Genomic DNA, 23,694 nt, shown 5'->3' with positions numbered 1-23,694 from the left:
TGGGATTCTCGCAAAGTGTCACGATGATGTTGGTGGATGATCACGTCACTAGTAGTTAATGACATTATTAGTAGCAGGCTCTGGTTAAGGCTGGCGGAGATTGGTGAGGGACCCGCAGGGCAGCAGAGAATGGTGATGCTCGGCCCCTCCAGCTGCGGGAGCTGACGGGGACAGACCCTGGGGCTCTGGGAGGGCGAGCGGTGACAGGTGCGTTTGTGGAGTCCAGGGAGCTTTGCCTTTTCCCGCCCGGCTGGGGAGCGGCTCGCCCTGGGCCCCTCTCGCTGGTGGCGGGACACGGACAGGGGACACTGGACACGGGCACGGACAGGGGACACTGGGCACGGACAGGGGACACTGGACACGGACACGGACACGGACAGGGGACACTGGACACGGACACGGACAGGGGACACTGGACACGGGCACGGACACCGACACCGGCACCGACACGGCCCTGGCGCGCCCGGCCCGGAGCGGCTCCGGCAGGGACAACGGGGCGGGGCCTGGGCCGGACGGGCCGGGCGCTTCCGGGGCGGGGCCGGGCAGGCCCGGGGCGGCGGTCCGCTCCCGTTGGGTCCGGTCCGGTCCGGCCCGCGATGGGGGAGGCCGGGCCGGGGCCGGGGCCGGGCGCGGGGCCGGGGCCCAGGGAGGCGCAGGAGCCCGGGGAGGACGAGGCGGCGGCGCCGGGCGGGGCGCGGGGGGGCCGGGCCGGAACCCGCGGCGGGATTCGGGTGCTGAAGGTGAGGCGGGGAGCGAGGCCTCCGCCGCTCCGGGGGCTCGGTGGGGCGGGGGGAGTCGGCTGCGGGACGCCGGGGCCTCGCTGGCCGCGACCTTGGTCTTTCCCGTCCCGGCGGCCCGTGAGGAGCGGGGCGGAGCGGGCCCGGGCGGGGCTGACCCGGCTCCGGTCCTTGCAGAGGAACGCCAAACGCGCCGGGAGCAGGAGCTGCCAGAGCAAGGGCCGGGTCGGTTCCCGGGAGAGGACCTGGCTGAAAGGGGACGTCGGACGGGGCTGCGTGTACGTTTATGGAAGAGACTCGGCAGCTGCGGCTCCTTCGGACTTGCGCCTGGTCCTCTGCACGGTGGACACCCGAGCCTCGGAGATCTGTGACGGAGAAGGGAGGAAAAACCTCTTTTTGCAGCTTCATGGAGACCTGGTCAGGTGAGGGCCGAGGAAGGATAAACTTGGCTGAGAAATGTTTTGGATGGGTTTGCGAGGCTCTGTTCACCCTGTGCCTGTTGGCACAGCAGGTAGGGAACAGGAGAGGTAGAGCTGGCAGTCAGGCACAGCCTTCAGTCATGCACTTCATAAAAATTAGATAGTGGTGAAATTGAGGTTACACACCTCGTAGTTATGTGTTTTAGTAGGGAGGGTTTGACTGTTGCTCCAGCCAGAAATATGTCTTCATTTTCTGGATAGAGGCACCTGTTCATATGTTATGTTTTGTGTTATGGGGATTTTAGCATCTGGCAACCTGATCAATTTAAGAGGCTGTAAATGGAGTCAGCAAAATAAGTAAGGTGCTTTTGCAATTATGTAATGTTATGTTTACACGTTAGTAATTTTTTTTTTTTTTTTTTTTTTTTTTTTTTTTTTTTTTTTTTTTTTTTTGCTGAGAAGAGTTGTCAGCTAAATAATTAAAGGCAGACAGAAATTGTAGCAAGGGTTATATAAAGAAGGTTTAAGCATCAGATGCTATGTTTTATCCCTGAAGTCAATTTAGGCTGAAAATAGATGGCTCAGGGTCTAATGTGCATGAACTTTATGCTTTGAGTGTGTTATGGACTCTTCTAGGTTTAGAAGTTCCCATTCAGTTTGTTAGGACTTAAACTTTGCTCTGATTCTTCTGGACTTAAGATTCAGTTATGAAATTGCCACTCCTGTTCTCTGGGGCAATTAATTGCTGTGGTCTCCTTACTTAAAGGCTAAGATGTAGATACGATGCATTTTGAACAGAGCTAGTAGCTGGATTTTTGATACTGAAATCAGGGTTACAGGTCACACGTGTCCAGATTTTAAAACTGTGGTGTGTTTTTGCTCTGTAATGGGTTGGGAACGCTAGTGGTGGGAGATGCAGAGAGAACAGGACCTGTTTAAAACTGACTGTTGGAAGAGGTTATTTAGAACCGCTTGCCTTGCACTGGTCAGGGTTAAGGAATTAGGGATGGATTAGTCAGAAACACCATATGAGAACAGATGGACACTTGAACATGGCCACTGAGGCAGCTGAAAACCTCTGTTGCTTGAAAATTTTGTGAGGAAGTTGCTTTACTCCAAGCTGAATTTGGAAGAAAAATTTAAGAGTTATTTTATATTTTTGAGGCATTATGCATACAGTTTTTTAATTACATGGCATCTGCTTTTTTTGTGCAGTATTTCCAGTTTTGTGTCTTGTCATGGATTCTTCCTGGTGTTCTTAAAATCATGAAATAGAAATACTCACCACGAATTATGTGGCTTATGCCAATTACTGTTTCTCTATGTTTCTCTTCTGCAATGTAATTCACAAGTGCTGCAGTCCTTAAGCACTGGTTGTCAAGCAGAAAGCAGAGACCCAAGAGTCCATGCTTGCCAGCCTTTTCAGAGGAGCAGAGCAGACAGTGTGTCACGCTTTAGCTGTACTGAGACTTGTTTAATCTTTTTTGCATTCTCAAACTTCTTTCATGTATGTTTTAACAGGAGGCTGGAGCCCACAGAAAAACCCCTTCAGATTGTGTATGACTACTTGGCTGGGTTGGGTTTTGATGATCCTCTCAGAATGCAGGAAGAGGCAACAAACTCTGATCTCAGCTGTATGATTCGCTTTTACAGTGGTAAGAAATTGTGTGTGTGCACACTTTCACTGTTCCTGCAGCTGTAACTATGAGCTGGAACTCGGCTAAAGCCTGAGTCATCAGCCTGTTGGGTTTATAGACGGCTACATCAAGCACCTGCAGTACCAGTAAGCATTTCTCAAAACAAAACATTTTCAAGATTAATAGGAAAAACATCACACTTCTGTAGTTTTCTTGATCCTCTGTGTGACTTGAGAAGAGACAGGTCCACAGGAAGGCACAAGATTGCTCTGCTGTCTTTAGCTTCAAATATTGCAGCTGATAACTTGAAGCTCCCACTGGGATCAGAAACATATGACAGTTTCGTTTAGATATGCATGAAGATTGTATTTAAAAAAAAGTTTGTGGATATGGACAAGGAAGCTCCTGGTCAAACACTTCCACAGCCTTTAAATAGTGAAGAGTGAAGGTGCCAGCTGGTTAACAATAACAAGACTGCCATCAGAAACCTAGGGCAATGGATTGCAGAAGCAGTAAAGGCTGGGTTAAGGTTATGGTGTTGTATTTTGTAATCTGGTCTCTGTGTTCAGCATGGCCCTTACCTCTATGCTCTGGTGCCATTTAGTGGAAAATATCAATAATGACACCATTTGCCAAGAAGAAAATTAATTCCATCTCAGCAAAACCAGGACAGTCACCTTCAGGGAAGGAACTTCCTTTGTAACTGATTTTCCAGGCCTTCCTTGAAAGTCCAGTAGAAGCCACTTATTTAATGGTTTCTGTGACTTTAGCTGGCTCAACAAGAGTTTAAAATTGCTTTTCTGTTGCATTTGAATGAAGGATATTTGGCAAGCATGTGGGTTTGCTAAGGTCTGTAACTACCTGTGAATTAAAAACACACTGCATGGCAACCAAGTAACAGTGTTCTGGGAGGCACAAATGGTGCTGCTCAGCCACTGTTCCTGCGCTGACTGAGGGTGTTGCTTGTCCTCTGCTTGTCCTTTCTTTTTTTAAAGTGCAGTTTATCTGCTTGTTCTTTACAACCACTGGTTTTTCATGTTAAATCTATGTTATTTGTACTCACGGATGAGAATGAAGAACATGTGGACAGTCAATGCTACTGTCCCCTTTTTCTTCAGAAAAGCCATGTCAAGTGGAACAGTTGGATCGCATCCTGCTCTCTGGAGTCTATAACGTACGCAAAGGAAAGACCCAGCTGCACAAGTGGGCAGAGCGCTCAGTCACTCTCTGTGGTACGTGCCTCATTGTGTCCTCAGTGAAGGACAGCCATGCAGGGAAGATGCACATCTTGCCTCTCATTGGAGGGAAGGTAAGGCTTTTTTTTGTTAGCTCCATGTAGACTGGGAAGGAAGAGGAAATTGTAGTGATGGGAATTGTCCACAAGAGATTATTGTAGGCTTTTTTAACAGATTACTGCATTAATGTGCCCAGTCCCTTTCTACTTGTTTTGCTTAGGTAGTAGTCTGAAGGCTAATGAAACGAAGAGACACTAGTTCAGCTTTCACAGCAGTAGCCCATGCCATGAATGGGACGGAAATTACTATTTCTTGTATCCATTTCAGCAGAAAGATGTTAAGCAGGATTTACTTCTGTGTTTTTCTCCAGTGACTTTGCAGCTGTATTTTCAGCAAAATGCTATGTGACTGGTGATCAGTAATACCTCACCCTAGACTTGAGGTCAGTTGTAATTGCTGGCGCTTAGGCAGGCTGTTGATGTCAATTCTCCCTTTGCAGGTGGAAGAGATAAAACGTCGGCAGTACACCCTTGCTTTCACATCTGCTGGGGCACAAGCTCAGACATACCACATTTCCTTTGAAACGCTGTCAGAGTGCCAGCGGTGGCACCGGCAGGCGTCCACGGTGAGGCCACGGGGACGGTGCGGTTTGGATGGTGGGTGCAGAGTACACCACAGGAAGGGTATTCTGATGCAAGCTTGGTCTGCAGTCAGAGATGAAGTTAGGATTCTGGAGAAAGTACCCAGGACACTTTCCAGCTTTATTTCCTTCATGCTCTAGTCTACAGAGATTTTTCTGTTAGCCTTCTCTTTTTTTTACCTGTGCAACAATGTCGAGCAGTGGTTCTGTGCTGTTTTAACCTCTGCTGCACCTACAAGACTAACTTAATCACAGGTCCCTAGAGCAAACCACATGTACTGACTGGCTTTATAGCCATAGCAACCTACAGATTGTGTTTGTTGCCATACCTGAATGTACCTGAAGTATGACCTGGACATTCACGGGGCTGCCCTGATAGATTTAAATTACCGAGAGATGGTAGGTCAGCGAGGATATTATGAAATACAAAGTAAGTACGGGATAAAGCAGGTCATAAAATGTCAAATTAAGCACCAAAGACCTCAAAACAAAACATACTTAATGAAAGGACATCTGAGATTTGCAGAAACTTCTATGAAATGTTGCAAAGCCATAATTTATGAAGCCTTTTTATAACAAGTTATGTGTCAAATTTTATACCCTCAACAAGCTAATAAAAGAAGAAAGTAGCCGAAAGTACAGAAGAAACAGCTAGGTCAGGCAGAGGTTCTGTAAACCTCAGAGAACTGAACTGGAAAATCAACTGCTTCCTATTGCTTCATGCACCTTTGGAAGGCACTTGGAGATTATGCTTTCTCAATAGAGTTTCCTGAAAGATCTGTTTTCCTCTATTCCATTGGCTTTCTTACAGCCTAGCCTTTAGGCAGTGTGCCCAGTGCACATACAGAGCAGGGCTTTGTGTGAGTCCTAGCAGCTATGCATCCTTGTCAGAGATGCAGCAAAGGGCATAGGCTTGTACTTCATGGACTCACATTTCCTGCATGGACTCTACCTGGTAGGTGCGAGGGATTCATTCATGTTCTTGCAAATTGTTTACTATTTGTATTCTTTGGCCTTCCACTAGACTTCCAGAGAAAATTTGTTGCACAGCTGCAGCTTTTTCTCTTTCTTTTCAGATTGTGTCTATGCGATTTAGCACGGTTGACCTTTCATGCTACAGCCTTGAGGAAGTACCAGAGCACCTCTTCTACAGTCAAGATATCACCTACCTCAACTTACGCCACAATTTTATGAGAACAAGTGGAGCAGGGAGTCTTGACTCCCTTTACAGGTCTGCAAACAATAATTTTTCTTCTACATTTGGAGTCTGTGACATGTGGATACAGGAGTGAAGTATTGCTTGTCCTCTTGGAGATGGTAAAAAAATTGATCTTTAGGAAGCTCTAACAAGTGAGGGGGTTGGAAGTGGAACTGGGCAGCACAAGCAGGAATAAACTTCCAACAATTCATAGTATTCATGAGCTCTCTTCCACAGATTCTGTGCTAACTCTGATTTGAGATAAGCCTTGTGGGATGCCATTTGTATGGACAAGATGCTATAGTAATATTAGGCTGCTTGCTAAGCAGAGAACATCTTGGGTTATAAAATAAAAGGCAAGGAAAAGCAAAATGCTGCTATTGTGAATAAGTGTAGGAAGAAATTTAGGTCTGAAAAACCCTGTTTTGGCAAGTTCTTAATGTTCATTTGGAATTGGCAGAAAGCCTGTGAGACTTCAGCTTTGCTTTGGAAACTTGTGATGATCTGCTTTTAAGAGAGTAGCAGATATGTGATGGTATGGAAGCATGATGTAGTCGTCTTAGGTAAGTGAAGGGGTCATACAAAAATATTTCTAAATTAATTCCCCAAAATCATAAAAATCTAGGAGATTAGTCTGTTGATACGTACACCAGCCATGCTAAATAGAATTCAAGGAGTTGCTCTGTGAATTTTGAAAACTGATAGGATGCCTATAGTAATATTGTCCAATGGCTCTGTTGGGAACGCATTATGCCCTAAGGAAAATGTATTTGGAGAAACTTTGTGAAACTGTTTTTTTGTTGTTTGGTTGTTTTGGTTTGTTGTGGTTTTGAGGTTTGGTTGTTTTTTGTCATTTTGGTTTATTGGGAGGGTTTTTCATAAGGTGAGGTGGGGAGGGGTGTGTTTTTAGGGGGCCTGCTACTGTGCTATTTCACTTTTTTTCCTATGGAGTAATGAGATGCCCAGGTATCTATAAGAGTATACAATGAAAAAAATTGCTCACTTTTGGGAATTCTTTGCAGTTTCATTGAGAGCCAGAGTCTACTCTGGTTTTCCAAACTTGCTTAAAAGTTTTCTGTTTAATAGCTTTATTGCATTAAATAGATTCTGTTACTGGAGAAGCTGCTTAAAATAATTTAAGATTTTGCTTTCTACTTGTCTCTTAAAATACATTGTATGATTTTGAAAAGCACATCAGAACTTTATTTTCTAAAATGCAGTATCCTTGGTTCACAGGATCAGCAAAGGGGCTTGAAATTTCTTTTGACCTTGCGTGTAGTCAACAAGAAATCTGACATGTCAGAAACTCAACTCTTTTCCTGGCAGTGACTATGTCTGATGAAGCTGAAATCCTCAAACAAACAAAAGCCATACAAGAAGCTCTCACTTCACACAATCTTGAATAAACAGGTAGCATTAGGTACCCCACATAAGGCTGCTCATTGCCTTTTGAAAAGATTTTCTATCTGAGGTTTTTAGCATGCTTCTAAAATTACAGCACCACAAGAAAACCCTTGCTCACTTGCAGTAGGTGCTCTCAGTGGCTCGAGACTGTCAATTCCCAACAGCAAAAATTTTCACAATGATCAGATCTCTTCCTCTGAGCAACTTTCAAGCTCTAGGAGTCTTAATTACCTATAACTGTCATAATGGAGCAAATATAATTAGCTAAAGAGGAAAGGTTAAGCAAAGGGTGCTAAATAACCCTTCCTGCTTTGTTACATCTAGGTTATTTTTTATGTATTGTAGTGCCTTTCAAGTATCTCCCTTGTCTGAAAAACACTGAGATCTGGTCTTTGTTGATATGTGTGTGCAGACATGCATACATCTGCATGTCTCTTGTCAGCGTTCTAGCTAGTTGATACAGATGTGTGCTGGCATGCTTTGGTGGCAGAACAGGATGTGTTAAACTTGGAATATTTCAGGGCAGGACCAGTTTGGGCTTTTAAACAGGGTGGTCATCCCATGAAAGATTCACTGCTGTGTTTCCATATCTCTTTGCTGTCTCAGTATGTCCTATGAGAGCACAAACCAAGACCTGAGGAGCCACAACGATTTTGGGATCTTTATCCCCTTGGTTCATATATACAGCTTGAATTAGTAAATTTCCATTCCACTCCACTCCCATGTCACTACATGAGCTTACTGAGGCAAAGAAGGAACAGAAGGAGAACTCAGAAGGCTTTTAAGTATTGTCCTCCCCACTGAGTATGAAAATCTGCTTGAGGAATCTCAGACCAAGATGTGTCATGTACCAGTTTCCCTTCAGCTTTTGTAAACTTTAATGCCCCTCTTCTGCTTGCTTTGATATTTTTGCAGAGGGATGAATTCTGAACGTTAGTTGTTATGTTCGTGCTGTTATATTTAATGCTGTGTCTCTCAGAGCAGCTTCTCACCACACTGTTAGTGAGAGAGAAGTGGCACTAAGAACAGGTGTAGCAAAAGCCATTGCAGAGCTCCTCAAAAAGCAGTTTTATGAAAGCGTTTGCTGATTTGAAACCCTGAGAGCAGTGGCCTATCCTAAAAAGTTGAGCTTGCTAATGAGATAGCTCAAATGTTTCAGTTCATCCTCATTGTTTTCTTCTTTTCCAATACTGTGGTGGAGTTCCGTGTGCAAGTTTCTGATTTTTGTATCATTGTTAGGTCTTTGCATTATTCTTCCTTTGAGGAAGGCTTTTACCGACATAGTGTCTTTTTCTCTTTGGCTTTCAGTTGCAGTACAGGACAGTCTGCAGCTGCAGCAAACAAAAATGCCTGTGCCCTTATTCAATATGATGGGGTGCTCAAAGCAAACAAACCATGTCCAAGTTTCAGCTATGCTCCCTCTTTCAAAAGAACAACACCCCCCAAGGTTATAAAGCAGAATGGAGGAATATTAGTTCCTACATAGATTGTTACAAGTAATTTGAATCCAAAAAAGGTCACTGTGAGGAAGAAAACAACTCCAAAACCTTTCAGTCTTATACTTCAAGACATCTCAAGCTAGAAGTTATTCTCCCTCAATTACAAGCTAATTAACCTTGGTTTTGTTACCTATATTAAAACATTCACTTCAAAATAAGAGCTACTTACCATGCCTGCGAAAAGTCGGGTAGGTGAGGCAGATGAATAACTGCATCTTTCCAAGAAGTAATTCTCTAGTACATGAAACTTGCAGTTATCTCATAGAAACGAGATATTAATTTCGCCACTGAATTAATTTCTGGTGGTTCCAATTTTGGATGAAGAGGCTATTACTTGGGGAGCAGTACTTTTGCTTCCTGTAGAAGGAGGCAGGAACTCTTGCAGGAGAACCCTGCTGTAGGTTATCCCAGCCACACTAAGTTCCTTCTCTCTCTCTTTGGACCCAGTGATTGAAGGAGCTAGAAATAGGTAACCATTTCTCAAGCACTGGTGGGACTGTAGTGACTCTGGGGCTGTCTGCACTTGGGGCAATATGCAGGATGCAGTCTGCTGAGCAAGGGATGCTGTAGTTGTGCAATCTTGTTCAGGGACCTCTGGGTGCAGGTCTTGGGCTTTCCCAGCATGATGCAAGGGCTTTCCTAGTTTTCCCTTTTACACCTTGGCTTGGCTTTCTGTTGCACGCAGCTTGGAAAGGGGATTTTCCTGTTCTGTTTTATTCTCAGAATAGTCCCAATTAAAGTTTTCAGCTCCTCTTTTCCCAAGCTATGTCATTTTAGACTCCTACTGTAGTTAATTCTTTTAAGGTAAATTTTCTGAATTGAGCATTTTAGTCACCTTAACTTTAGTCACTATATGAGGAAGCTTGTCAAGTCGGGGTAGAAGGTTGTTAGCAGTTTCTGCAGTAAACCCATGGTATTTCACCACTTTCAGCATGACCATTGAGAAAAATATCAATGACTTAAATCCAAATTTATGCAGGTACTCCTCTAATGAGTTAGCTGACTGTATCACCAGTGTACAAAGACTAAAGAATTCTTTATGAGTGTTTTGTAGTTTTTTGCTTTTAGACGTGTGGGTTTGTGAATTAACTAGTGTTCTTGCCAATAGGTTTTCTCAGTTGAAGAGTTTGAACTTGTCTCATAATAGACTGGGAGAGTTTCCTGTATCACTGTGTGAGATCTCTACTCTGACAGAGCTTAATATTTCCTGTAATGGACTTCATTACTTGCCAAGTCAGATTGGGAAACTGTTGAAGTGAGTATGTTCTTTACATCTGTGATCATAAATATCCTTGGTGCCTCAGCTGAGCACTAGTGATGTGCAGGTACTGTTTCTGAAAGTGTGAATTCTAGGGCACCCTGTTTTGCCCACGAAGGCTGAATGATGAATTTGACTCCACCAGAAGGTCAAGAACTAAGACGTGCGTTCCCTTCATCACTACTATTAAAACACCACAGCTGCTGGTGCAGGAAAGATGAGGAAACTTGTTGTAAATAAAGCACTGAAAGCAATTGCATTGTTTCTCAAATAAGTGTATGTGCATTTTTTTTGCAGCTGCAGAGTTGTCTGACTTTCTGCATTTATTATTTGAAATTAATATTTTCAGTACTGATGAAATTTCTGTTGAAGTTTTAATATATTATAGAAAACCTTTCTGTGGTAACTTCTCACAGGGGTCTAGTGATTTTTGTCAGCACTGGTATGTTTGATTGTGTTTTACAGATTTGGCTGCTTTTTGTGTTAGAGGATTTTAACATGAAAATACTTTAGCAATCCCCTCTGAAAATTTTCTCTTAAAGTGTTTGCTGGAGCCTTCTCCATTTTCCTTGGTAGCTAACCCAAATGCATAAGGGTTAGCTTTGGTAAATATGATTGCAAGACTGTTAGTAGATTTGTATAGATAAACATGAATATTGAATTGTTGGTTTATTGTGGCCTGCTTTTCCTCCAGATTATATCTTTAAAAAAGGAGTGTCTGCATCCACAGTGGATGTGAGCAAGTAATTTCCAGAATGATCTTTTAGTCACATGCAAACTGTGAGGAAAAAGCCATATGTAGGCTTAGAGGTTTACAGCTTATTTATGGGTCCAGTTGCTTTGATGACTCCTTGAGCCCTTATTCATAAGAACTTTTTGTAGCCTCAGATTTCATTTCTACCACCACTAAACACAGAAGGGTCTCTGTTGGAACATAATCATAATAAGGGAAATGTATGTTTGGGATCTGAGTCTCAAAAGCCATGCAGCCTTTGAAACAACATACAACAGAAATCACACAACAGAGTCATACAAGAGAAAGCTACCTTGTTCTTTTCTCTGTGTGTTGGAATGGACAACTAGAGTGTAAAGCACGTCTACTAGTGCATTAGTGTGGTAGGAGGTGTGATTAAACTGTGCAATTTGTAGTAAACCAAGTAATTAAGTAAACATCTTTCATTTACAATATAAGTACTGATTTGTATTTTTCTTGTGTTAACTTACAATGGTGTTCACTACTCTTTGCAGAATTATTTTCTTTCTCTTTTTCACCTTTGCAGTCTCCAGAGCTTCTGGCTTGATGGTAATTTCCTCACATCCTTACCAGAAGAGATGGGAAACCTTCAGCAGCTCAGCTGTCTTGGGCTCTCCTTCAATAACTTCTGTGAACTGCCAGCAATTTGTGAGAAACTTGTCACCTTAGACAAACTAGCCCTGGCAGGGAACTTGCTAGAGACCCTGGACCTGGCAGTGCTGAACCGTATGAGTCACATCAAAAGTGTAGACCTGAGGTAAGGGGTGAAACTTGCTGTTGTCTATAAAACAGATTGCTACTTTCCATTTACAGCAGAGGACCTGTGTAACTTCTGGTACATTTTGCAATAAACTAGGTTAATTTTTTTTCTCTTATCAATTCTGTAGTTTTTATGGAGTTCTGTTTCTGAGGGTGTGCAGAATCCACTTGGAAAAGCAAGTTTAATTGAGCAGTGCCAGATGTTTAATGTGACCCAGCCCTCTAGCTTCCTCTTGTGATTTGCTTTGGTAGCTCAAGGTACCAAAACCTTGATCTCTCCTTCCCTTTTTTTCTTCCTGCTCTGGAGATGTGATTCTGGTTCTCCAGGCTGCCAAATGCAGATCTCTCAGAAAGGGACAAAGAGCTTTTTGTGTGTGGCAAGGCAGTTATCTGTTCTCTGCATTAGCTTCCTGTGTCTCTGCAGAGTAGCTGTGCCTTGGCCTGGTTTCTGTTTTCTAGACTGGATCTTTCTTCAGAATCTCTTAAGAATTTGGGAATCATTAAAATGGTTACTTGTAGCAGCATAAGTGAAGGAAATGTTTTTATTTGTATTCATTGCCTGAAATTCACCATTGCTTGTCGTGCATTTCATTCACTATGTGCACCTTTGGTGTTAGCCTTCAGCAGAATTCTTCCTTTCCCCTTCTTTCTTCTCTCTTCTTACTGATGTCCAGTGTTCAGTGTCCTATTTTCTGACTTTTTAACTCATCTCTGAGTGTTTAGGCTGAACAACCTGAAGAGAGCAGCAGCTGACACTCTGGAGGGGAACAAATCTGTGGCTTACATGGATTTACGAGACAATCAGATGACAGATCTGGATCTGAGCTCCTTGGTCAGCCTGGAGCAGCTGCACTGCGAGCGAAATAAGCTGAGAGAGCTGACACTGAGCGGCTTCTCCCTTCGGGCCCTGTATGCCAACAGCAACTGTATGTCTCTTTGTCTTCTTCACCTGCCTTTTCCCTTTAAGCCCTAGGAGCAAAGGAAAACAGTCTTTTGCCCTCTCTCACACCTTAAAAAAATACTTATGCTGATGTTATTGTGGTGAAACCGTATGTGATGGGTCCTCTGAGGTTAGCTCGTAGGGATCATGTATGCATATGTGTGCACAGGCTGTGGAACACTGTGGAGGTTGTGGTGTTACATCCAAGGAATTCATCTTCCATTGAGATCTGTTTGGGAGCCCACAAAGAAAAGTACAGTTCTCTTGTTCTGGTGCTCCACCATGACAGATGGAGAAATGGGATAGTATGAGGCATTGCAGTGCCATATGGCAGATGTATGAAGGGTGAACTCTGTGGTGGGAAGGATCAGTAGGGACCTTGAGTCTCTATAAAGAAAGACCATGATTCTCACTGGATAGCTAAGCTGCTTCTCTGTGCTGTTTTCTCTCCAAAGCTCTGCAATCATACTTACTTGCTTTACTTCATCAGGTCTGACAGCTGTCAATATTTATCCAGTTCCTGGTCTACTGACGTGTCTAGAACTCTCTCAGTAAGTGATAATACACAACAGAATCTAAAGCAAGTATCTGGATACCTTTTCTTTTTTCTGCAAAATTTTCTAGAGGTTTTAAGGGTTTAAAGCAGTTGAGAGCAATCAAACACAATAAAACTTCAAAGCCCAGCACTAAACAATTATGAAAGTGTTCCAGACCAGAAGCCCTTCTGAACCAGTATGACCTTTTCAGGTGATTTCTCTGTCCTTCAGCTGTAGGTTATGATCAGAAAAAAAAAAAAAAAAAAGGCAAGCAGGGACCACTGAACTTGTGGCAGTTTATTGAACTGAACATGGGGGATCTATGGATCAAATATTTAGAGTAGCTGCCAGTGATCTCTGCTGTTGGTTTCATTGCCTACATCTCCTCGTGGAGCAGCACTGTGAGACCTGTAAGATAGGATGCCCTGCTAAGTCATGAACCAGTTTGGTTTGCATTAGCTGTGAGATAAATTCCACATGACTAACTCAGATGCTGTTCATTTTTTGCCTGTTGCTTTTAGTTTGGCTGTCACTAAAATCATGCAGCATTTAGAGTCTGTTCCATATGGAGTGCTGGTTTCTAGCTTTTTCCACTTGCTTTTCTCAGCAATCAACTACAGTGTGTCCCAGACTGGGCCTGTGAAGCAAAGAAACTGGAAGTTTTGGATGTGAGCTACAACCTACTCTTGGAGCTTCCATCGAGGTCAGAAAACTTTTGTAAACAGAGCTGAGCTTTCTTCTACAATGGACTGTCTGGGAAGAGAGAAGCAGTGCTATTCCAGTTGCTTCATTCCTTGTTGTGTCGAGATAGAATCCACTTACTTTATCTATGGAGCATCAAAAATGCTCTGTATTAAAATGCTGGAAAGAACCAGTTTCTAGGTCAGCCTTTTGAACAATAGGGGCTAGGTAATTCCATCCTGTGCTTTTGGCAGCTACTGCAGCTATTTGCACCTGACATAAAACATGCTGCTGTGATTTATATGGGTTATCGTACTGTCTGTGAACACAGGTCATAGGTGAGACCCTAATACATTTTGCATCATCCCACAGAAATTTCATCTGTTACCTTTGACATGGAGTTATCACTCCATGAGACAATTCAGCTGAACTCAAATGTAGCTTTCATAGTACACCATCAGCCAGCTCCTTTCTCCCTATTTCCCTTTCAGTTCTGCAGAAATGCAGTGAATGACAGCTAAGAACTAATACAATTTTGCAGTTATTTATCCTAGGAAGAAGCAAAGCATAGACATACTCAGCCTAACAAGGGTGTTTGGTGGGGGTGTGATTTGATGAATGACACAGTGTCTAGGGTAAGTCATACCAAAACTGAATGAAGAAGTGGTTAATGGGAAAGAAATGTAGAATATGGGTTGGAGAAGTTGAAGCAAGAGGCATAGCAAGTGATCAGCAATGACATTCTACTGATTGTCACAGAAAACCTATGTACATCAAAAGCAAGAAAAGGACATAAGGAGGATGTGATAATGAGAACTTAGAAGAGAATTTTAGCCAATTGAATGGATTAAAGGGACCAAATTTTAAGTATATTATGCAAAGAGTAACTTACTGCCTCAGAAATAATACAGGAGTGCTAAGCCACTAGTTAAAGCTCTGAATTTATGTTTGCATTGTGGAAGCACTTCTTTCTACCTACAAGTGACAAGAGGCATTTAAAGCCTTCCTTTGTGACTTCTTTCTTTATCTGCCTGGGAGAATGCTGGGCACATGCACACCAACTCACGTCACAAGATGCCAGTCAGCAGTCGTGTAGAGGGAAATGTAGGTACCTTCCAAGCATTCAGAAAGATGGAGTCATCTTACCCTGTGTGTTGTTCTGCTTTGTCATTGGTTACATTTTATGGATCACTGTATTTTAATTTTTCCCTGCTGTACAATCAAATTAAGTGGATTAGATACTACCTTCCCCACTGTGGATGTCAAGAGGAATGAATCAAGTTAAATAGAAAACCCTATGTCTTTCTAGGATCCTCAGAAGCTTGAGTCTTCGGAAGTTGATGGTGGGGCACAATCGTCTGCAGAGCCTTCCGCCTCTTCTAGAACACATTCCACTGGAGGTGCTGGACCTTCAGCACAATCTCTTGACTAAACTCCCAGAGACACTCTTTGTTAAAGCTCTGAAGTGAGTAGCAAACGTCTTTTGTCTGCATTATTGTTTGGAATGTAAAGGAAAGTGGCACCTGTGTAACTGGCCTTGCAAGGTGCCATTTGCATAAGAGATAACGAGGTGTGCCCTTTATGAGGAGGTTATTCAGGTGCCCTAAGGGAAGCCATCAAGCTGATTTGAAGGAATCAGTCCATGTTATTGTGTAATTACAGGAAAACAGAGGCTGCCTGAAGAGCTTTGTCTTTAAAAGTAGTCATAAGCTCAAGTGCAAAGAAAAGAAGCCAGTCAGATTCAGGTCATTGGAGAACAACAAGGGAGACCCTTAACAAATGAACAGTCCCTCTTAACTGCCTATTCACACAGGAGTTAGCCCTTCTTTAAAGAGTCTAGGTAAAGTTTTACATTGTCTGTTTCCACTAGTATTACCTGTGGGCTTTTCAGTACTCACTGTTTACTGTAAAACATTGTGTGCATCCACAGTGCATATAGCTAGTAAGTCATTAGTAGACTCAAAAATATTGATGTGAGTAGGGATGTTACAGTATTGTCTGGCCTCCTGTCTGATAGTGCTGTTCACACTGACATTTGTACAGATCCTTTTCCTGGTGTTAATGGAATGGTTTGGATGATGTGAAGTCTGATTTTTGCATTTGCTGTGGTTAGCCTCAGGTACCTGAATGCATCTGCAAACAGCCTGGAGTCCTTGCCCTCTGCATGTACGGGGGAGGAGAGTTTGAGCATGCTGCAGCTGCTATACTTGACTAATAACAACCTCACAGATCAGTGCATCCCTGTCTTGGTTGGACACCCAAACCTACGGATCCTGCATCTGGCAAACAACAACCTGCAGACTTTCCCTGCAAGGTAAGTCAGTAAGGCTGTTGGGCAAGACAATGCCCCTAGGAGGCAGCTGCCACCTCCTCACGATTGTCTGAGTCAAAGTTAGAGCGAGATGCTCTCCCTGTAGCTTGATGACAAAAGCCTGACATTTCTACACACAAAGTGAGGAGAATGTTAAGGGGGATTGGCACAGGGTACTGTGGGCTGTAGGTTTTCCTGCCCTAGCTGAGGTGCTGTCCAAGGGGACCAAGGGATGTAACTGGTTGCATTGCATGTGTGTGCACTGCAAGGGTCTGTCTGTTGTACAAATCCAAGCCAGGCCTGGGGACTGTGCATCTTACTAGAGCATCTCTTAGGACTTCTGGTCTCCTGTCATTAAATCAGAAAACAGATACTGCATGTGCAGCTTCCGAAAGTGAGAAGTTCATGTCTGTAAGATACAGTACTTTTTTGTTTCCCTTTCAGCAAACTTAGTAAGCTGGAGCACTTGGAAGAACTGAATCTGAGTGGCAACAAACTGAAAACAATTCCTACAACGGTTGCAAACTGCAAACTACTTCACACACTTACTGCACACTCTAATGAAATCAGCATTTTTCCAGAAATCCTGCATTTGCCCCGTATTCAGGTATTTGTATGGAGCAGATAAAGAGATATCTGGGGAAAGTTTAGGTTATAGAATGAGGAGTAACTGCTAGGAGAGAACAGGAGGTTCCAGCAAGGCAAAGTGCAAGGTGCTGTACCTGGGTCAGGGTTGCCCCTGGTATCAATCCAGGCTGGGGGCTGAATGGTTGAGAGCAGCCCTGCTGAGAAGGGCTTGGGGATGCTGCTGGATGAGAGGCTGGACAGGCTCTGGCCACATGTGCTGGCGCCCAGAAACCCCCCACATCCTGGGCTCATCCCCAGTGGCTTTGACAGCAACCTCTTATAGTGGAAGGTGTCGCTGTCCATGGCAGATGTGTTGAGCAAAATGAACTCTAATGTCTGTTCCACCACAGACCATTCTGTGGTTCTATGACTTTGCTTGATGAACTTGAGAACAGGCCACAGAATATGTATTCTAGATCTCTCACCTTTCTGAGTTGATCAAAGATGATCTCATTCACCTTTACCACCTGTCTCTGACATTTCTGGTTTCTTGCATTTGAGACAGTGTATGGTCCTTCTGAGCTTGGCTGTCCGGCTAGCTCTTGCTCTTCAGATACCATACAAACAAGTTAATCCTTTGGGTCCAGATCTCAGACAGAGACGTGACCTTGCTTGGAAGAATGGAGCGGACTCACACTTGTTGTTACTTTGAAGGGGGTTTATTCAGGGCGAAGGCCCAGGTGGTCAACGCGTGAGTGGAGTGTGAAAGTTCTGGCTTGCCCTTATCAACATGGGCGTTACAGATGGAAATGAAGGGGAGGGGTTGAGGTACAGGGAGGCTGGACTTCGACATGTAGGGGAAAAGGAGGTGTGAATGATACCCGGGGCCTGGCAGAGCCATCTGGCTTGGACAGCCATCAAGTACCAGAGAGTGTCCACAGATAACGTACAATGGCTCTACAATGGCTCTACAGTGGGCTAGGCCAAGATATCAGAGACATACAATAGGGATGGCTCGGGCCTATTATGTGGCTTGATTACAGCCATTAAGGGAAACGGGGTGGGGGTGGATGAACACTTACAGAAACTTAATCCTAAAAATTACAAACATTTTAGAAAACCCAAAATGCACACTGCAACACCAGTGGGCGCTGTTACATAGCTAGGCAGGTTTGCATATAGAGGCCTTCTTTTATCTTTGGTGTGACCTAGTCTTTCAGTATTGGAGTCGTGACTATTGCAGGTTGCTTATAAATCATTCTTCTGACAAGTAGATCCATTTTCATGATCTGTGTGTGAGATACAATAAGTAGCAAGGTTGTATGATATTTGTAAGGAGCACTGGAATAACTGATTACATGACACAACAAAAGAGTATTTTCTTTGTCATGCTGTTTGTTGCTACTGCAGTTTGTGGATTTGAGCTGCAATGAGTTAACTGAAATCCTAATCCCTGAGGCACTGCCAGGTGCCTTGCAAGAGCTGGATCTGAGTGGAAACACAAACCTGGTGTTAGAACACAAGACACTGGATATCTTCAGGTGAGTCATTGACATGTCAACCCAGTAGTGACCTGCACAGGGAAGGGTAACCCTTCCCAGGAGAGGAAATGGGATAGTAAAGTAAAAGTACTTTATCACTGCATAGTGGTATAATGTTCCCTGCCTGAGGCAGCTGAGACTTACTGTCTTTGGGAAGGGAAAAGTCTGGGTTTGAAATACCAGAGCAAGGAATTTTTCAGGTGGTATGAGGTTTTCCCAAGTGTCTCTGTCATAAGCAGCTAGACATCTCCAGAAGACCTAGACCTTAAACTCCTCTCCTTGATGCAGTTCTTTCCACAGACTGCTGTCTAAAACCCTGGACTGGACAAGGTCCTAAGGCCTGTTCAGCAGGTTCTAGAAAAGTATAACTTCTGTTCTCTCTGTAGTCACATTACCACGCTGAAGATTGATGCTAAGCCCTCCGTCACGGCAGACTCGGCACTCACTTCTGCCTTCTGGAGTCATGGAGTAGCTGAGCTGGCAGGCCAAAGAAATAAGTGAGTATTGTGGTCTGCTGAACAACTGACACTGTTTTCTCAGGATGCTGGCCAGAGTGCACTGCTGAGCATCCAAGCAGACCCAAGAGCACATCCATGCGTTTGTCTCTCCAGATGTCTTACTAAATCTTGGTAACTCAATGTCCACATTACCTCTTGCCTCAGTTTTAACGTTTATCTCAGTACACTTAGACTCTTCTTCCCTCTCCAGCAAAGGTGCTTTTTCTCTTGCCAGCTGTGGCTGTTGCCCTCTCCTGCATGTGGTCAAGGAGGGTTTGGGAGTTCCAGTAATACAATGAAGCTGTACATTTCCCAGTCTAGTGAATGTAGGGACAGTGGCTTTGCTGCCCTGTGAGAATGGCACTCACACCATGGTGCCTGATAGCTGTGGTTTTGAGAACAAGATAATTTTTGGACACATACTAACTTTGCTTGTATGCTTTTCTGACAGGCTGTGTGTGTCGTCCCTGGCACTGGGGAGCTTTGCAGAGGGGATGGAAGCTGTGTATGGCATGTTCGATGGTGACAAGAACGAAGAACTGCCGCGCTTGCTGCAGTGCACCATGGCTGATGTGCTCCTGGAGGAGGTACAGCAGTCTGACACCATGTTCATGTCCAACACCTTCTTGGTCTCCCACAGGTAGGACAGTGAGCAAGCTGGTCCTGGTGGGACTTGCATAGATATATCAATATGTTAGGTGGGGTGAGGCAGCCCTCCAGAATGTCTGTCAGTAGATACTGGAGCCTCCTACACCTTCTCCTCCAACAGGAAGCTGGGCATGGCTGGGCAGAAGCTGGGTTCCTCTGCTGTTCTTTGCTACATTCGTAATGAGGTGGCTGATCCAGCCAGCAACTTTTCTCTGACGGTGGCCAATGTGGGGACGTGCCAAGCCGTTCTGTGCCGAAGTGGAAAAGCAGTGCCTCTCTCCAAAGTCTTCAGCTTTGAACAATGTTCAGAAGAAGCCAGGAGAGTCAAGGGGCAAAAAGCCATTATAACAGAGGTTGGTTTGGACCCTTTCCACTTCAGCTTCCATGCCCATGTAAAAGCTTGGTACAAATGCATGAGCTCAACTGTCTGCATAACATTACAGGGGAGAGGGCGACATGAAGGTTCTGAACGACTGACTTGTCTAGTGCTTCTTGGTCTACTTCTTTTGCTGATTAGCTGTTCAAAATTGCGTGTTCCTACAACACTGTGGCCTAAGAGCTATGGGTACAGGATGACATGTAGTATGCAAAAGTGTTAAAATTATTTCTGGAGAACGCTGTAAAAGTTAACTTTCTAAACACTTGGAAATAACAGGGAAGTGCCAAAGAGTGGGTAAAATACGTCTGTAAAGATCTTGAGAATCAGTGCCGATCACTTTAGTTTTATGCTCAGTCTTTTAAAAATTATTAAATTGCTAGATGGAAGTATTTTTCATAAGCATAATATGTCACTGTAATATATCTTTTATAGGCATTGTAACACTGCAACATAGCACTCTGACTGAAAATAACTGTGGGATTAATGTAGCACATTAAATAGTTTAAAAGCTGGCTCATTATTGGGTTCTGAAAGAGAAAAATGAAATTATTGTATAAAAGACTACCCTGTGTGTCTCATCTGCTGGATTTTGATATGTGGCAGCAGCAGCAGCAGTGTTGACACCCAGAGGATACAGAAATGAAGAACACTGAAATTAATTTCAAAACACTGAGGAAAAGGGACTGAGGGTTGTGGGCACTTCTCTTTATGGGAGACCACTGCCAGACCGGCCAGGGGACCATCTAGCAGAGGAGGGTAATACATCTAGGTTACAGAAACATTTTGAGATACCTACTTGTTCTTTTTTTTCCTCAAGATGTAGTGTCCACACTTCAGAATGCAGTTATATATTAATAAAGAGGGAATTAGTTCATATAATACACAGAAACTGTTTAATGTCTGGATAATATGTGTTGCACTAAGATAGTTAAAAGTCACTATCTCACTTGTACTAAAAAAATAAGTTTCACATAAGACTAATCAGTGAGACTCTCTGATCAGCATACTGCAGGTAGTCTAGCTGCACACTTCAGAATAGTCTGCTACAATTCTTCAGAGTGCGACAAAAAGTCTCGTGGGATAAAAGTCTGTTATTGCCAGCATGGGTGATGGCAGTTACTGCACCTGGTCATCAGGCATAGTGAATGTCTGAGCTCTAGTACTTGTACCTAGATCTCTTTCTCCAGTGCTGCAGCTGTAACTGGCATTTCTTGAGGCTCCAAACCAACATATGAGCAGGGGGAAGTTTGCTTTCTAAATGATCTAACAGCACATCCAATGCTACTGCCATGTTTCTCTTTTCTGCAGGACAATAAAGTCAATGGTGTGACTTGCTGTACTCGGATGCTGGGCTGCACGTACCTGTATCCTTGGATCCTGCCCAAACCACATGTCAATTCCATTCCACTGACTGTACAAGATGAGTTGCTGCTTCTAGGGAACAAAGCTCTCTGGGAACACCTTTCTTATGCAGAGGCTGTCTCAGCTGTGCGGCACCTACACGACCCACTAGCTGCTGCAAAGAAACTCTGCACTTTAGCCCAAAGCTATGGTTGCCAAGACAATGTTGGTGCAGTGGTGGTATATCTGAACATCAGTGAGGACAACTGCACGTGTGAGATGCATGGCCTCACTCTGACAGGCCCTGGGGGATATAGTTCTACCACCACCAAACCAGCAACACCTTCATGTAGCAGTGGAATTGCTTCAGAGTTCAGCAGTGAACTGTCTGCTTCTGAGGTTAGCAGTGAGGTGGGCTCTACTGCATCAGATGAACACAGTGCTGTTGGTCTCGATGGCAGTTTGCTACCACGACAAGAACGACGTTGCAGTCTACATCCTGTGCCCCCCTCAAGCATCTTTCAGCGCCAACCTTCCAGTGCCACCTTCTCTAGCAACCAGTCTGACAATGGTCTAGATAGTGATGATGAGCAGCCTGTGGAAGGTGTGATGACAAATGGCAGTAAAGTGGAAGTAGAGGTGGACATCCATTGCTGTAAAGGAAAGGGTCTGGAATTAGAACGTCCTGCTGCAGAGTACAGCTCTTCTGCTCCAGGGCCAGAAGATGACTCTGGGCTTGTACTCATCATTCGGAGGCAGAACAGTGTGAACAGCAACACTGTGCAGAGAGGGGTCAAGGACAAGTGTGAACTCCAAAAATCTCTTTCCACATGTTGTCTTTATGGAAAGAAGCTTTCCAATGGCTCCATAGTGCCCTTGGAGGAGAGCCTCAACCTCATCGAAGTAGCAACAGAGGCACCCAAGAAGAAGACAGGCTATTTTGCTGCTCCATCCCAGATGGAGCCAGAAGATCAATTTGTGGTGCCACCTCATCTGGAAGAGGAAGTGAAGGAACAACTGAAGCAGCACCAGGAGGACGGAACAGATCAAGAGCTGAAAGAAGAACATGCAGCACCCCTGCCAGAGGAGTTTGACACAGCTTTGTAACCCTACAAGTACCACTCCCACATTGTCTGTCCCAGGAAGCTCTGTTTCATAAGGGCTGTCTTGCCCTTTGAGGGAGTTGGGATATGCAAGGAGTACAGGCACCTGCTGCTTCCTTAATGGAGTTGAGGAAGAATCAGGAAGGCCAATGTCTGGGCTGTCCACTTAACCCCTATAGGGTGTCAGTTGTTCTATGAGCACAGAGATCAGTAGCTGAGCTCTGTGTTAGGGACTGTCTAGTAAGTCCTTGAACCCTGAGGTTCTGCCAGCTCTGCAGGAAAGGGGCTGGTGTATGTGTGAGGGGAGTGAAGAGGCTGCTGAGGGAGAAATGCTCAGTGTTTAGAGTCCTGTGAATATTTCTGATGCAGTGTCCTACCCTCCCCACCCAGCACCTGACTTTGTTATTCCTTGAAAGAATACAGCCAGTTGCAGTGAAGCTGACCTGAGAATGGTTTCCTACATTAATTGCAAGCACTTTTATTTATTGCACTTAAGCTGTTCTTTTCCCCTTCAACCCAGCACTTTATTATTTAGGGTGAGGGGAGAAAGCACTCCACAGCAGGTATGCTGTGAACTTTTCCCAATGGATGTTCTTAGGGCAGTGGAGGACTCAGGGTACCAGTGTTCTGATGAGCACTGGTGTAGGGGAGAGTGAAGGTTATGGTGGGATCATTCTATGCAGGATGAGAAAATACATAGCTGAGTGATAAGCAGGTGCCAACTAATGCATTTTATATGGAGCACAGGAAAGATCAGCTCAGGACTGGCTGATCAAGGCAATGTGTAAATCTAGTGCTTATAGCTGCAGAGCACAGACCCACCTCAGCAGCAGCCTGGCCACCATCATGGATGCTTCACAGTAGAGGCTTCCTGGACCCAGAAGACATGGGATAAAGCCAGGAGCTTGTGCTTGTCTCAGTGCTCAGTCATAGGAGCCAAGCTGTAAACAGTGGTGTGCTGCTCTAAGACCTGCAGAAGCATCCAGTGCTCTTTTCCATCAACATAAACCTCTGCATTGTCAGCTACAGCATCTTTGCTTGCGTCTGGAAATAGGAGTCATATTCCAAATACACAGCAACCAGCATTTCATGGTATTTGGCCACAAACAAGGACAAAGTGTACTTGTTCCTGCTTAGCCTCCAGCACAAAAGCAAAAATTGAACTTTTCATCTTATTAGCATTTTTATCAGCACTGAAAAAGACATTTAAAACACTCCCACTAACTATGAACTGGCCAGTCTGCACTCAGATGCCTTGTGTTTCCATTAGGATTTTTGGTGCAGGGTGTAAGTTGGCTGCCCATGTCATCATCTTGGATAAGGGTTGTGGAGACCACTGCCTCTGTAGCCTGCAGATCTGTCTTCCTTTCTGACAGAGCTGGATAGCAGCTGTCTGTCATGTCAGTGGTGCAGTAATCCTGACTAATGTGGGCTAGTGCCTTTTCTTCATTAATTACATTTATGAAGAAAACTTAAAAGTTTCTTCTGTAGAGATCTGAGGGCTTGTTGTCTATTTTTGGATCAAATTTGGGTCTTGTTGAGAAGGAAATACTGTGCAGACTGTTTGTGGAATTCTGTCAATATAGATCTTTTGACAAAATCTAATGGAG

General features: G+C 44.1%; 1 protein-coding gene across 1 annotated transcript; it reads left to right on the top strand.

The window, feature by feature from the left end:
• Positions 1-596: 596 nt before the first annotated feature.
• On the top strand, positions 597-22,088 carry PHLPP2 (PH domain and leucine rich repeat protein phosphatase 2; the record flags this gene model as incomplete). Its single annotated transcript, XM_083870336.1, has 19 exons — positions 597-740; positions 915-1,159; positions 2,678-2,811; positions 3,912-4,102; positions 4,528-4,653; positions 5,745-5,899; positions 9,878-10,024; positions 11,308-11,538; positions 12,264-12,466; positions 12,971-13,031; positions 13,624-13,719; positions 15,007-15,162; positions 15,811-16,011; positions 16,453-16,615; positions 17,986-18,116; positions 18,503-18,613; positions 19,065-19,253; positions 19,383-19,614; positions 20,949-22,088. The coding sequence occupies 19 exons, from the start codon at positions 597-599 to the stop codon at positions 22,086-22,088; spliced, it is 4,056 nt and encodes a 1,351-aa protein (XP_083726462.1).
• Positions 22,089-23,694: the final 1,606 nt, after the last annotated feature.

This window comes from Zosterops lateralis (genome assembly GCF_965231275.1).
Source record: "Zosterops lateralis genome assembly, chromosome: 12".
Taxonomy (NCBI): Eukaryota; Metazoa; Chordata; class Aves; order Passeriformes; family Zosteropidae; genus Zosterops; species Zosterops lateralis.
The sequence above is the reverse complement of the archived record's forward strand: the minus strand, read 5'-3'. Positions and strand labels throughout refer to the sequence as shown.